Genomic DNA, 15583 nt, shown 5'->3' on the forward strand with positions numbered 1-15583 from the left:
GAAATTTATAGGGGGGAGGCTTTGCCTCCCATTTATAAACTTAAGGCTTCGGGCACAACGTTTACAAACACCGTTCAGCTGCTAATCTGATTCACGATTTGATTCTCATGCTATTAAAAATGAAATATTCCTGATTATTTTTCTTCCACAATAAAAAAAAATCACTCCAGTGTAATATAATAATTTGTTCAAATTATTATATTATACAAACACCTTCCTGGAGTCGCTCATCAAGAAAGTTCTTCTCGTCTTGGATCAACACTGAATCTGATTGAAATGACATCTATTTAATTCTTGGCTTTTCACCCATATTGTACACTAGTACTATATACTTATGACCTTTTGTGGGTGATATATAATTTTTTTTTTAAACAAAGGCCGATGTACTTTATCAGTTAGTGCTTCATTTTTTCTTGTTCGCCCTCTACCGGTTTATGTGGCACACAAATAATGTGTAATATCACACGGAGTTTGTACGTGACGTCACGCATTGGCCCAATAGTAGAAAGTAGGCCGTAATGGTGTGAAATAGGGTTACGAAATAGGGGATCCCGTTAAGGAGTACTATAATAACATTAGCCAGGTAAGTGAAGATTCGGTATTTTTTAGATTATTCAATATCTAAGTCCATATTCTGAAGATCCCAGTAAGTAAACATGTCCTTAGTCTATAGAAGGGGGAAAAAAATCTTTAAATATACAATAAAATATTTTCATATGAAAATTTTCGGTAATTGTAATATAAATTGATCGAAGAGGTCGTGCAAAAAAAAAAAAAAAATGCAGAATTGGGAAGCGTGGAACGATATTGGTTGTATCTAAATAGAAAAAGGTTGCCTAGGTAACGCATTCAGTACTAGCTCTATTACCAAAATAGTTTTATGCACGTGAGCATGCATTCTGATGTTCCTGTGAGCATTGTTGCAAGACAGTATTCCATTATAGACCACCATTGGCAGACGCATGTTTTTTTTTTTTTTTTTTTTTAATAATTTAGCTATGGAGGGACTGTTCTTTACAACCTAATATATTCGTTGTCTCGTTCCCTTCTCTGTTTTCCGCATCACCACCCACGTGTTCAGAGGTTGCATTTCCTTCCACCATTCCGTGGACTTTCCTTTCACCCTTGCCCGCCCTCTCATCGGGTCAACGGCAACGCCATGCACGAACCCGGGCAATTTAAGAGAAAGGCAAAACAGCTCAAGTTGTTGGACTGGTTTATTGCTTCTGACCCACAGGATTTTACATACTCCTAATGACCCCCTAAGAGTCGAATAGAAAATAAGAAGGTTCGCCGTTGCGAGAACAAGATACCAAGTTGCTTATTTAAAAAAAAAAAAAAAAAAAGTGATGAATTGATTGCTCCCTCTAACGACAATTAATGAAACCCCTCGTAGTTAACTTGAATAGATAACAAGATCAAAACGTACACTGAGACATCAAAGTAAGATTTCTCCTAATAGCTTAATATTGACGTATTCAGAAGACCAGCTGTTGTTGCCTTGTTGAATACCTCGGGGGGGGGGGGGTAAATTTTCCCATTGATAATATTCAACACAGAACCGGAGCTACAACTAGTGGAATTTGGGTCCTCATGATTCGTAATAAGAGTATTTAGCGACTTCTATAGTACGTTTGGTAGAATATAATATAAATTGCAGTTTTTAAATAAAAATAGCAATTTATTGATCTTAGTAAAATTAAAGTAAGATTAGGAAGGCGTGCTTTGCGCAATCTCTTTTGCGGAATGTTTAATTATAACCTCTCAGGAGATGCCGCGGTTCAAAATAACAAACAATCGCTTAGGACTATCAACCAATTTTTTTTTTTTTTTTTCCCCTTCCTGATTCATACAATTTTTTAAATTATTCGATATTTTAAAATTGGTTGGTGCTGCCATCTCATGGACTAATGAAGAACTGCTTCTTACTGAATAAAGAGGAGCAACCAGGAAATGAGGAGAGAGAAAGAAACTGACATAGTTCGTTATTCGGTTATTCCTAATAAAGCAGTTCTTTAATACTCATGTCGCTATGATCAGGAACAGATAAACGTCTGTTCATGATCATAGTCTACTTGAGTCGAAGAGCTAGTTGAATTTAAACTAATTATATCTCACAATGGAAATATATAATCTTAAATGTCAATCTCCGATCATGCAAATAGCAGCCTTTATTCGCAACAATTACATGTTGCTTACGGAGATATTCTTTCCTTTTTTCTTTTACCCCCCCCCCCCCCAAAAAAAAAGACTGTGTTATTTTCTCGGTTAATGCGTGGCTCGAGATTCACCATAGCAACAATTCTGTTGCATCGTCTTTTTATTCCATACAAGAAGGTAAAAGAAAAAGAAATCAATCAGTAAGATTACTTTTTCATAAATATAAAGTTAATAATTTCAACTTAAAACTAAATTTATTTCAGTTGGATAGGCGAGATAACAAAACGATGATATTCTCGTAGTGCATGGAAATAGCATTATCTGCATTTCATCAATAGAAATATATATTTGAATTCAGGAAAGAAATAGTGATTCGACTGAATGAAATCGAGAAATTAAGTCGGCTATATATAAAAAAGATCTATTTTAAGCATCGCATAGAAGACCGACCTCTAAGTATTATAAGTAACCTTTCCCTGTATACATCGCGGCATCATTATCCATCATTTGTGTAGTCCTTTATTTCTTCCATTGCAAATTGCACTCCGAAATGGTAGCCATTATGATTGTCATTTCTTCATTAAACATAACGTTCGCTGTAGTATTTCCTCCCCTTGTTAGACTTTCCCTTGATCTTTAAGGCGGCTGCGAGTGGTAATTGAGCAGCGGGTATTGTATTCTTCTTCATGACATTCATCGGGTCTGCAGCACGGGGGGGGGGACGTGGTTTGAATGCTGAAAAATATTCTCAAGGGTTAGGTTCGACCGGATAGAGGGAAGGATAGAGAGAGACCTTCAGCTTTAACAGTACGAAGGTCAGTGAAGCTATACGCTCTGTAATTTATCCTTTAGTGCATAAAAGGTCACCTTTCGTTAATAAATGTACGCCAACAGCAAGCAGGGAGGACGTATCTTTTCTGACAATTTCAATTGGCGAATGTTACCTGGGTGTATTTAAGTGATGCATTACAAGGCGATTTAAGTCGATGAGGTGCTCGTTTCCCACGAGACTGCTCGAGTATGTTTGAAACTAAGTTAGAATAATTTTCTGGTAGTCTTTTAATCATACTTTCGCATAATATTTATTTTACTTTTTTATGCGATTCCCCCACACAAGAAGTATAAACTTATAATACATCAACATGGATAGGATGTTTTATTAATTTTTTGTTAATATTGTTTTATGTTTAGCATAATGCAGAAACCCTACGTAATAGACCACACAACTTTTTCAAGCCACTTCATATCTCTAAGCAAGGTGGTATCACATCCGGCGGTCAAATTCATCTGCTACATTCATAAATGTTCATACCCAGGCCAGAATTCGAACCTGAACCCTGTTTAGTTGGAGAGTAGATACACTAACCTCTTCGACCGGCCAGATAATACCGATATTAGTACATGGTGTAGTTTGATCTTTTGCCCTCATCAAACAGATCTGAAGAGTTATTCTCTAACATCTTTAAAGAGTTATTGCGCGGATTACTCGGGCGTATTAGCAAGTGCGTGAAATCCTCCCTAGTCCGCAAATTTATATTCGGAAATCTTCATAACGTAAATTTTGCACTCTCATTCTATCTGGCAGTATTTTATGCCGCTATTATAGTCATTCTGGCTTGAGTGACCTCAAATTCCATTCTAATCGATGTGAAAGTCGTTAGGTATTGAGTAATTTTCACCTACCGGTGTGAAACCACCACTGTGCTTACTGAAGGTCTTGAATGTGTTGCAGATGTTAACATTTTTTATGGGTGGCATTCACAGAAAAGTCACCTAGAAATGACAGACGAGTGGGATGGTTTATAGTTACTCTTTCAATGAATATTATTCATAAATATTCCTGCTCAAAGAGATCTTTCTCTGATGTATTCGAATGCACCATGTCTACAGTAAATAGTTCTATTGCTGAACTGACTCTGTCTTCTTTAACAGAGCTGTACATAAAATATATCAAAGCCTGCAACGCTTCCCCTGACCTATTTTATTTATGACTTGCTGTAATTATTACAGAATGTTGGTGTATAGGAGTTTATTTCGGTGTTAAAATCGATGAACTTGGCATCTATTCAATCGACAGCATGCTCGACTGTCACTAAATTATTGCACTTGAATTTAAGCAGCTATGGTTAGATTTTACGTAACTGGTACCATTTCTAATATTTGCATTTTAATGTTGAAAAACGAACACTGGTACATGATCTTTTCTTTCTTTTTCAGAATTCTCTGACAGACCAAGACAATCGACTATTCATGCAACTGCTATCTCTTCACGATACCATCGTTGACATTCGCGAGCGGCAGCGTTCGTTTCTCAGTTTATGTCCCGACGAAGAAGACGAGGAAGATGGAGAAGAGGATGGCTGCCGCTCTCCCAGTCTGGAGTCTTTGTCCGACCCTTGCGATCAGGTCACCTCCCCGGACTCCACCTTGTCTTCGCGCTCTAGTCACTCGGCCGTGAACTCCGCCATCCTCCCGCATGCCTCGGCGGAACCGAAGTTGCGACAACGTTCCTCCACGGTGGCCAGCTCGAGGCCACTGACCTTTGTGGCTGGCTCGGAATTCTGCTGGCGGTGCCGTACGGGTAGCAAGTGGGCACCGCCTTATCGGAAGGCGAACTCCATCTGCAAACTGAACTGTCCGGATGAAGATTTCCATTCGTACGATTCGGGAATCCACCTCCAGGGTTTCCATTCCGACTCGGACCACGAGATTTTCGTGTGATTACAGAGCTGCACGTCAGCGGAGTACCCCCTCGAAGACAGTGCTCCCGCAGGTTGATGAACCTCCGTTCTTGGAAGGCGATTGTGAGTAAGTACATGATAGGTAGATGCACGGACTGTAAATGTGGCGTGCGTATTTTCTAGTGAAGTGACTAGTAGGAGAAGAACCCACCGGAAGTCTCCAAATATCACCATTCAGTATCGTATCAAGTGCTTTAGTGTCAATTCTCTCGATGAGTGAAGTTCCTCCTTATGAATTATCGATGTGTGTTTCTCTAGTAACATTATATCAAATGTTTCCTTTTGTGTTGATTCTGTATACGTTATGTGCTGTCTTTTAAAATTCTCGCATCATTCATCGCGTATTCCAAGTATATCATCTTGCTATTTGGAATAAAAATCGTTAGATAGTAACCGCTGGTTTGTTTTTGTAACACACACAAACACGGACATCATACACTAGCGAGAGTTATGGAAAAATACAAATAGATTTAGTGCATGTGTTAGTAAATAAGAATTTCATTTGATTTAGAGCTTGCTCTTCCATAAGTAAGGTTATTTGGTAAGATGTAGGTTAGGAATAGAATTGCTAAGGGGTGGGGCGAGTTTACTAACGCGTCATAGACGAAGATGGTTGCATTCTTATTCAATCATGCGCCATGAGGGTAGTGGCGTAGCTAGGGGGAGGGGAGGGGTCCTCCCTGGGCGACACTTTTCACATGAGACCCAATTTTATTTTTCTGCGATTCTTTTATTTATGTTAACTTAGTAATCTTTATTACTTAATTAATAGTTTTTAATAACTATACTTACAACTTAAATAAACATAGTGCTTTAATTTATTTCCCTCGTTTTGACCTTTAGTATTTTTCGGTGTGTATTGAGAGGGACGGCAAACTCAGGAATCGCCCAGGGCCACAAAAGCTCTAGCTAACCTACTGCAGGAGGGAAAATAAGTAGGAATATCACGTTCCAATTTAACAAACATATTCAAATTTTCCGTAACGTATTTATTCATTCAGACATACACTTTTATGAACCTCCGAAGCATTTATCTTTATCCAAGCTGTCACCTGCTACCACTTGTCTCAGCGAAGTTCATTGATTTATTACAGTGTTATGGCGACTGCGATATTATTTTAGGAGCAACGACCTCCTACTTTTGGATTAAGGATAATGAAGTTGGCAATGATCATGCCTGCTATTTTTAGGTATAATCATCTAGAAATCGAAGGCCTGGAAAAGTGGTATTTTCACATCTTCTGTTTGACACTGACGTCACAAGTTCGTTGGGTTTTATTTTGTTTTGTTTTTTTCCTTTATAGTTTAGCGATAAAACCAACTGAATACAATGTAAGGATATTTCTGTGAATCTCCCTCCTCCCGGTAAGGTTTGTAAACCCTTCCCAGAAATTTCTAGTATCGTAAATGGATTAAATCTGGTTCTCTTGCTCCACACATTAGCAGTGATATTTTCCAACCATCTCCAATAAATGATCTCGCAACGATCAAAATATATTATTAACCACTTAAAGATTTTCACATTGCTCTATTTCCATTGTCCATATAACTAACTCTCGCATTCATTTGAATAATTAGTTTTTAAAATAATTTTCTAATTAACATTGTGACCCGTCTCAGTGCTATTAGGCTGTTGGTAATTTTAACAGCTTCGTGTGTTGACTGTATTATTAGGTACAGTTTTATCACCTGTCTTTCCTACTTGTTTACATGCACTTTGCCAACCTGCATTAGCAATTACCATACAATCATTCATTGCATGTTTTCTGTTTGGGTTTCTACTGTCGGTTATCACTGAATATAATTGATGCAACACCTTTTTACTCTTAATAAATGAATATTGTTGATCCGTAACTTGTCCCTCACCTACATCTGCGAAATATGTGCTTGAGTCTTTCTTTCAGACTATAATTAGACTCCATTATCCTCACCCTCACCATGTAACCATTAAAATTCCTTGTTTTCTGCATATTTGTTAGGATATTGCCTCATTTCTTACTCGCGATGTATTTTCTATATTAAGGCAAAAGCCTTGACCATATTTGAGAAAGGAGGTATTCATCGCCTTGATTCTCTAGAGGATTCTCATTATCACCAAAATGCAGTCATTGCTGAAGCAATTCTGGACTTCTTTTAGAAATGCCAAGCGGGCAGCTTGCGAAAGCTCAAAACCAAGTTTATCAGTCTGCTTAAAATGCGTTGACGTCCACATTTTTGGCTGGAACACTTAATTTTTGCAAATGACGTTGATGCAAGTAGTATCGTATTTGGAACCATTGCTTATTAGCACATTAAAAACATTCATTTCTTATAAAAACAAACGAACTGGAATCATTTCCTTAATTCTAACAAACATACTCATTAATAATTAATGACTTATTTTTTAAGCTAGCCAAGTAAATAACAGTTTAATATCCAACGTTTCACTAACTGATATCTGTCAGCATTTTCAAAGGAATACACTGGTAGGCGATAGAAAGTAACAAAAACTAGGAAATTAACCGACAATTCTAAAAATTATATAAAGTTATCACTGAACGTGAAACAGTGATATGATACGCGTGTCACAAGTACAACATTTTATTTGTTGAGATATTTATTGTAATTTTCATGAAAGTTCATTTCTTTTTGGTTAAATGATCTGATTAAAGTTTTCCATATATCTGGTAAGATTAGGCCTTGATTCTTAAGGTACCTGTGTTGAATTTTTTCTTGACTATTATAAGACTATTACACTTTTTTTTTTTAAATATAATGTTCAAGTAGCTTTATTTTATTATCCTACATGTTTCGCCAATTTTTTTCTATCTGCATCTTCAGGGAATACAAACTAGTAAGCTATATGAAGGTAACAGACTAGGTTATAACTGATGGTTCTAATTCATACAAAAAATTAGTATTGAACGAGGCAATGCGCGTGTCTCGGGAACGTGATTTATCCGTTATGGCTCATGATGTAATTGTCATGAAAGTTCATTTCTTTGATGTTTAATGATCTGATTAAAGCTTTCCAAATTTCTGGTAAGGTTAGACCTTGATTCTTGTTTAGGTTTTCAGTTTTACGGGCGACTGTAGCTGCTTCCTTGAAGGTTCTTGAATGGTAGTTATCTTCTATATAGGGCATAAGGCTCTTATCCCACTCAGTGTGATGGTTAGTAGAGGCAAAGTTGCAAGAAAGGCCTGAAATGTCTTGTCTGTTGTTTCTGACATATCCTATGGGTTCTTTCTTTCTTTCTCGTTTCAAAGCTTCTAGAGGTCTGACCTACATAATAACTAATACCACATGAGCAAGGTATATTATATACTCCAGAGTACTTGTAGAATGGATGAGGATCTTTCGGTGATCTTAAAAATTTCCGAAAATAGTGTTGATTGGCTTGAATGCTACTCTGATATTACGTGGTTTGCTAATTTTTTGGAAATGCTGCTGACAAATGGAATAGTAATAGTGCTGATGTATTGGACGTCATCACGTTGTCTATGTGGTATATCAGTCAAGAGAATCTTGTTGTAGAGTTTTTTTGGATAACCATTTATTAAAGATAGTTCTCTGGATATTGTAGTTAATTCCATTTGTAGATCATTCTTATCTGTTGTGTATTTTATAGCTCTTTTCTTGAGCATATGGATAAGATAATGCTAAGTTTCTGTGCTATATGATGAGACGAGTTGAAATGGAGGTAACGTCCAGTATTTGTAGGTTTTCTATAAACAGATAGGTTGATACTATTATTGGTTTGTTTCTTTATTAGGATGTCAAGGAATGGCAGTTTTCCATCTTTTTCAATTTCTAATGTGAATTTGATGGTATGGTGGAAACTATTGATTTGGTTAAGGTAATCCATTAGTTCTTCCTTCGTATGATCCCAAATGAGAAAGATATCTGTACCAAATTTTCGGTTTTGGAATGATCTGGGATAAGATTTTTTTCTTCTAGATCTTCCATGAATAAGTCAGCACAAGGTGGGGAGAGGGGCTACCCATGGCTAATCTGGTGAGTGTTTATAGACAGTTTTTTTACCAAATAAAATAGAAGTTAAACAGTGATTGAACAAAGTAGTGATGTTTCTTGGGAACAAGTTGTCTAAGATCACATTGAGTGGGATAAGAGCCTTATGCCCTATATAGAAGATAACTACCATTCAAGAACCTTCAAGGAAGCAGCTACGGTCGCCCGTAAAACTGAAAACCTAAACAATAATCAAGGTCTAACCTTATCAGAAATTTGGAAAGCTTTAATCAGATCATTAAACATCAAAGAAATGAACTTTCATGACAATTACATCATGAGCCATAACGAATAAATCACGTTCCCGAGACACGCGCATTGCCTCGTTCAATACTAATTTTTTGCATGAATTAGAACCATCAGTTATAACCTAGTCTGTTACCTTCATATAGCTTACTAGTTTATATTCCCTGAAGATGCCGATAGAAAAAAAAAATTGGCGAAATATGTAGAATAATAAAATAAAGCTATTTGACGAACATTATATAAAAAAAAAGTGTAATAGTCTTAAGTTACCTGTTGAACCGGCGACTGTAGCAGCTTCTTTGAAAGTTCTGGAAGGGTAATTCTCTTCTATGTAGGGCATATGACTCATATCCCATTCAATATTATGGTTGGTAGAGGCAAAGTGGGAAGAAAGGTCTGATATATCATGTCTGTTATTCCTAACATAGCCTATGTGTTCCTTCTTTCTTGTTTCAAAACTTTTTGATGTCTCTGTCCGATGTAATTGATACCGCATGAACAGGGTATGCTATAAACTACGGAGTATTTGTAGAAAGGATGGCTATCTTTCGGTGATCTTATAAACTTTTGTATGGTCTCAATAGGTTTGAAGTTACTCTGATATTATAAGGTTTTAGAAGAAGGCAAATTTTTTGGATATGGTACTAACAAATGGAATTGTTAACAATTCCATTTGTTATAGCATACCCTGTTCATGCGGTATCAATTACATCAGACAGACATCAAGAAGTTTTGAAACAAGAAAGAAGGAACACATTGTCTATGTTAGGAATAACAGACATGATATATCAGGCCTTTCTTCCCACTTTGCCTCTACCAACCATAATATTGAATGGGATATGAGTCATATGCCCTACCTAGAAGAGAACTACCATTCCAGAACTTTCAAAGAAGCTGCTCGTTCAACATAACTTAAGAATCAAGGTCTAATCTTACCAGATATGGAAAACTCCAATCAGATCATTTAACCAAAAAGAAATGAACTTTCATGAAGATTACATTAAATATCTCAACAAATAAAACGTTGTACTTGTGACATGCGTATCATATCACTGTTTCACGTTCAGCGATAACTTTATATACTTTTTAGAATTGTCGGTTAGTTTCCTAGTTTTTGTTACTTTCTATCGCCTACCAGTGTATTCCTTTGAAAATGCTGACAGATATCAGTTAGTGAAACGTTGGATATTAAACTGTTATTTACTTGGCTAGCTTACAAAATAAGTCTTTAATTATTAATACTAGTGGTCAAGAAAAAGGTCCTCATAATACACTCCTCATTTTGTGGATGACGTTGGGCATCCACTATTCTTAAATTAATAGTTTTTGCCATTGGTTTTGGTCGTTAAAAGATGTCTACGATGCACTTTACATCTCTTACCCTGTCTTTACCTTGAATATTTATGTAGAACATTTGATTCTTAATGGTTGGTTATCATTACTGTAGCTGTATATCAAAACAAACCGTGGAGTAGTAGTGATAGCATGAGATATCGTCTTACAATTCATTTTCCTAAGAAAGATCATTGCATAGTTAGCAGTCGTTTTCTTTCAAAATTTGTATGCAGTTTTAGATTTTCCTTTTTTTTTTTTTTTTTTTTTTTTAACTCAGCGGTATTGATTTGTCAATTCAGACGTTTGACGGCTACAATTCTACATAATTTTGTTGGGCGATTGACAGAAATGGAGACAATGCAATATGAATTCTGGTTTTATTTCCAGTAATGCACAATTTACTTTTTATCATCGCCTTTAATGATTGGTGATGCTATTTTATTTCCTCATCATATTTCGGTAATGTAATTTCCCAATCCTTTGCATCTTCAGAAAGAGCAACGAAATTTTCCTTCGCTATGGGGAAGATTGGTCTCTAAGTTCAGTTGCATTTTTTTTCTTTTTTCCAGAGTGTGAAACTTCAACTCAGGATGCCAAAGGCGATGCAGAAGTCTTAGCCTAGAAGACCCAGCTGCAACTTTCTCTTTTTTTCTCCAATCAGATAATAATATAATAGATACAATTTTAAAAAGATTTGTTATCTCCTTCAGCACTATACACTGGGAATATTTAATTTTTTAAATCTTTAAAGAAGTTCGCCATTCGTTTCGCTCAAGCTCCTTACATGAGTGATCATGGTTCTTTTGAGTGTGCGTACGTAATTTTTTTGTTTTGTGTAACCAATTAATAGAAGCTGCACTGAGTAATTTATTCTCTCGCCATTAGGTAACCCATATATTTACGAAAATGGAATAACTAGCTTAAGATTTTCTTTCTTGTAAGAAAAGATTATAAATCTTCAAGTCCATTCTAAAAGTGTTCATTTATCTTAATCTAGTACAATTTCGTTTAAAAACAAAATTATTCGTATACGTTGCCCTATTAATGTTTTAGATCTACTGCATGCAGATATTTTCATTTTGCAGTTGAGTGGAGCCGGTTTCATTTGACTTGTAAATTCAGCTCTTTCTACTGTTTCGTATGACAACTATTTCACATTCATTGAGTTCTACATCGTCTTTATCACGATGACATTGATATACAATAACTGTATTGTTTCAGACGTTAACTTGATTCCATTGTAATTCTCAGAGATCACAAGATAAGATAGAACTACACAAAATGTAGATGAGATATTTTTTTAGAAATTCTCATTCTGTTGTTCAACTATTGTTTGTTCTACCTCTCCCCCCCCCTCTTATTAGGGAACTTGAATTATTGTAGGCAGCAGCAAGCAGTTTCATTCTGTACTGTTTCTCTGTGGGATTAAATGTATAGGGGAGGGGAGATGGTTATCATTCAAGGATCTCTTGGGGGAAGGCGTTCTTTAACATGTTTTTCAATGTCTACAATACTTGTACTGGAAGAAAGAGAGGTGTGTGTGGGGGGGGGGCATTCTTTTTTAGCGTCACTCACGCTGATGCGGTTAAGTTAAAATAATATTTGAGACTTGGCCAAACGCTTAACAGACAGGCATAATTAATGCCTTATTTCCAACTAAGATGGATGAAACAGAGCCCCCCCCCTTCATAGTTTGTTTTTTTGATCATCTTAAAAAAAGATCTTTCTACAACTGACATTAGGGGCTATTTATCTAGTCCACAGCGTTTTAATAGAAAATATGGCAATATCAATTTTTAAAAATTTGAAAGGATGTAATTTTTTTTTTTTTTTTAGCTAGTGGGCTCCCTGTTAAATTTACAAAGACTTCAACCCGTTATATAATTACATTTGAAAACAGTAGAATGAAACCAATCAATTATCAAACTTATTAAAAAAAAAACAATCTGCTTAAAAGCTGTCTAGAGAATAAGTTCTATAATTATGAATAGTTCGTCATAAGGAAGCCAACTATTGTATTGAGAAGTTACGTCATGGTCTACGAGCTAGAAGTGACTTGGCATTTTTCATTAAGGAAATTTTTGGTACTGCTTGAATCAGAAGAAATGAATTTTCACTCTCGCCACTTAAAATTTTGACGACATAGGTACTTGTACTCGCAAGTTGTAGCCAGCTTCCTGTTTCCTCATTACTTGGCTCACTTTTTCTTTAGCTGAAGTAAGAAAAAAAAGGCGTTGGTTGAAATCGATTGAATAATGAACTGTTGTTGTTATTCCCCCCCCCTCCATTTTAAGGATTGTGTTGCAATTTTCAGAGATCACAAGGTAAGATAGAACTACACAAAAATGGACGCCGCCAGTACAAGTAATGGTGTCCACTTTCGATACCTAATACATGTTGTGACCTGAAGAAACTGTGTGCGTGCACGAGCGCTATTTTCAAAGTAAGGTAAAGTTTTCAACGGATGATTAATTTAACAATTCAAATTTAGTAAGTTGTGTCGCATGTAAAAGTGCCTAATGCATTAGAGCTGTAATGATTCCTGTAATGTAGTCATTTTCATCTGCCGAGAGCAGCTGCATCCAGTGCTATATTTAGATAGTAAATGAATGGTTGCCATACTAAACGAACACATGATTGTTGTTTTTTTAAACACATCTGTTCCAGAGACGGACTGGGAGAATCTAGATTTGAAACTCCAAGTTCTATAATTTGAATATAACGTTTAGTATTTATTTTTTTTCCTGGATGAAACCGTTACCACAGCTGAAGATTGTATGGGGGGGAGAGGAGCTACAGTGAAACAAAGATATTTAGAAACAATTCATTTTTTTTTCCAGACTTCCTCGGTTGATTATCGATATATAAATATATTTATATTTGCTTGTAATATTTAATTTGATCAAGAATACTATACAATTTTCTTATTTTGTATAAAAAAAATAATAAAAATCCATCTTGCAGCTCTTATAGTATATTATGTATGTGCCTCAGAAGCCAACTACGAATATACTCGTATGTCGATTACCGACCTCCTATGCCAAGCACGAGTGAACCCATAATTTGTAAATCAAATTAAAACTAATAAAATCAATAAAATAAAAACCAATTTATTCAAATTACGAATGATACACTTTAAAACAATTTTCCAAAATTTTAAAACAAATTGTTTTAAAATTTTGGCAAACAGGCCAATAATAACGTGTTTCGTGTACATACTCGGCATGGCTTAGTCGGACGATTCTATTTTTATCTGTAGGTGGTAAAATTTCCAAAATGATTGTTACGCGCGCAAGCATATGCACGTCACAGTGAGATGCGAGCTATTAGCGTAATGTGACACTGTCCGTCGCGCAGTTCCACTGTTGTTTATATTCAGTTTGCGCCAGTAGTAGAGTGTTCGTAGTGCTCATCGTGTTTACTCCGTCTCTTTAAATATTTGGACATTACAATTTAAAACATAACATTAGTTAGTTTTTATTTTAGAACAGTGGGGTTATGATAATGAATTTTATTTTTAAGTAACGTTGAATTATACTAAACTGTATAATTTTATCGATAATAAACAATATTTTTTAATGTTTAATTTTTTTTTAAATTTTTACCATAATTTTGATATTTTATCCAAACACGTATGTGTATAGTATATTTCGAAACTTGCAGCACCCCCACGAGCTGCCACTGCTTAAATTTACTCCTGCGAATGATTTTCCATGCTACTAGTCTTTTCAACTAGATAACTGCTGATCTATCCTTTACAAATTTGATCGTTTACGAAAACGTAAAAAAGGAATTTGACTGTAAACTGTGTTCATCGCATATAATCTGGTGGCTATTCCATTTTTGAAATACGTATTACATTTGCTCTTTCCTCACAACCTCCATAATGAAATTATCCCAGTTCACTTTTGAGGATTTTATTTCAAACTAAAATGAATCAAATCGCCTCTAAATATTCCTATTGTACTCGTCGTATGATTATTACCATGGTTTGAGTATCCGCTTTCTGGTCAGACTGCGATTTCGAATCCCGCCAAGGATGTTTGCAATAGTCGCACATGCATACACACAAATACTTCCCCGAGATGGATTAGGCCACCCTGGTAGGGAGAGGCCTTCACCCAACAGCAGAGATTTTATAGGCTGAATAGCATTACATCTACAAAATTCGTTTTAATGTTTCTTATAAAATTATCCCAACGTATATTCACTTGACTGAAATATTTCTTGCTATTGCAATGTTTCGGAGCATGTTGAAGTAACAATCATATCTATGAAAGATGCACTTAACTCTGCATTTTTCTGATTAGCTGTACATTTTAAAATGGGAATTAATCCTATAAATTTAACAAACCCGCACACACACGCCTAATTTAGCTTTTCTAAATCAGGTATGTGCTGCAGCATTCTAAAAACTGTTGCAATTTTTACTCTTGGAGAAACTAGGTTGGCAGAGGTAAATTACTCGGTAGTAATGTAAAGAGAAAATAAAATACTTGGAGATGTGTGTGTGTGTATATATGAAAATCTGTTGTATTTACTCGGTATGAAGATATGTTCATATTTTATACTGACTGAAATCCGAGAATTAGACAAACGATTAATTTATTTAACACACAATGTTTCGTCGGAAAACCGACTTCTTCAGGCGTGAGAACATTGAAAGCAAAATAAAAAACATCACAAGGAAACATTGTACCATTACAAAATCAACTATAAACTTCAGTTAAGTTTGAACTGCAGCTACAGTCCGGGCTAAAGTTCTACTGTTAGGCATCTGCGAGCGTGTGACTTCACGAGTGCGCCAGTATCTGATAGCAGAGCTAAATGAGTCCAGTAAATTGTAACTAAGGTTACTGTTTATGTGATGAGTCCAGGACAGTTTCCTTAGACTCGACTATGCGGCGTTCTACCTCTTCGTGGCATATATGAAGGTTTGAAGTTGTCCAGTTTATCTCATGTTGGCGGCCTTCCCTATTTGTGTTCACTGAGAACAGGACATGGCTTGAGAGGGCGCTTGCTCTGGTTCAGTTTATATATATGTATCTCGTATGTATACATACGAGCAGCTGTAGAGAGATAGGGGAACCAT

The 15583-nt window shown here is 35.9% G+C and overlaps 1 protein-coding gene across 1 annotated transcript in view; it reads left to right on the top strand.

The window, feature by feature from the left end:
* Window positions 1–5294, top strand: part of LOC150108958 (uncharacterized) — a 47094-nt gene extending 41800 nt beyond the window's left edge. Inside the window, exon 2 of the mRNA XM_090404543.1 lies at window positions 4378–5294. Coding sequence (XP_090260669.1) covers window positions 4378–4881 — 504 coding nt within the window. The 3' untranslated portion in view covers window positions 4882–5294. The remainder of the gene's footprint in view (window positions 1–4377) is intronic.
* The last annotated feature ends 10289 nt before the right edge of the window (window positions 5295–15583 follow it).

This window comes from Typopeltis vanoorti, chromosome 2, assembly GCF_054136105.1.
Source record: "Typopeltis vanoorti isolate ZY-2024b chromosome 2, IOZ_Tvanoo_1.0, whole genome shotgun sequence".
Lineage (NCBI taxonomy): Eukaryota > Metazoa > Arthropoda > Arachnida > Uropygi > Thelyphonidae > Typopeltis > Typopeltis vanoorti.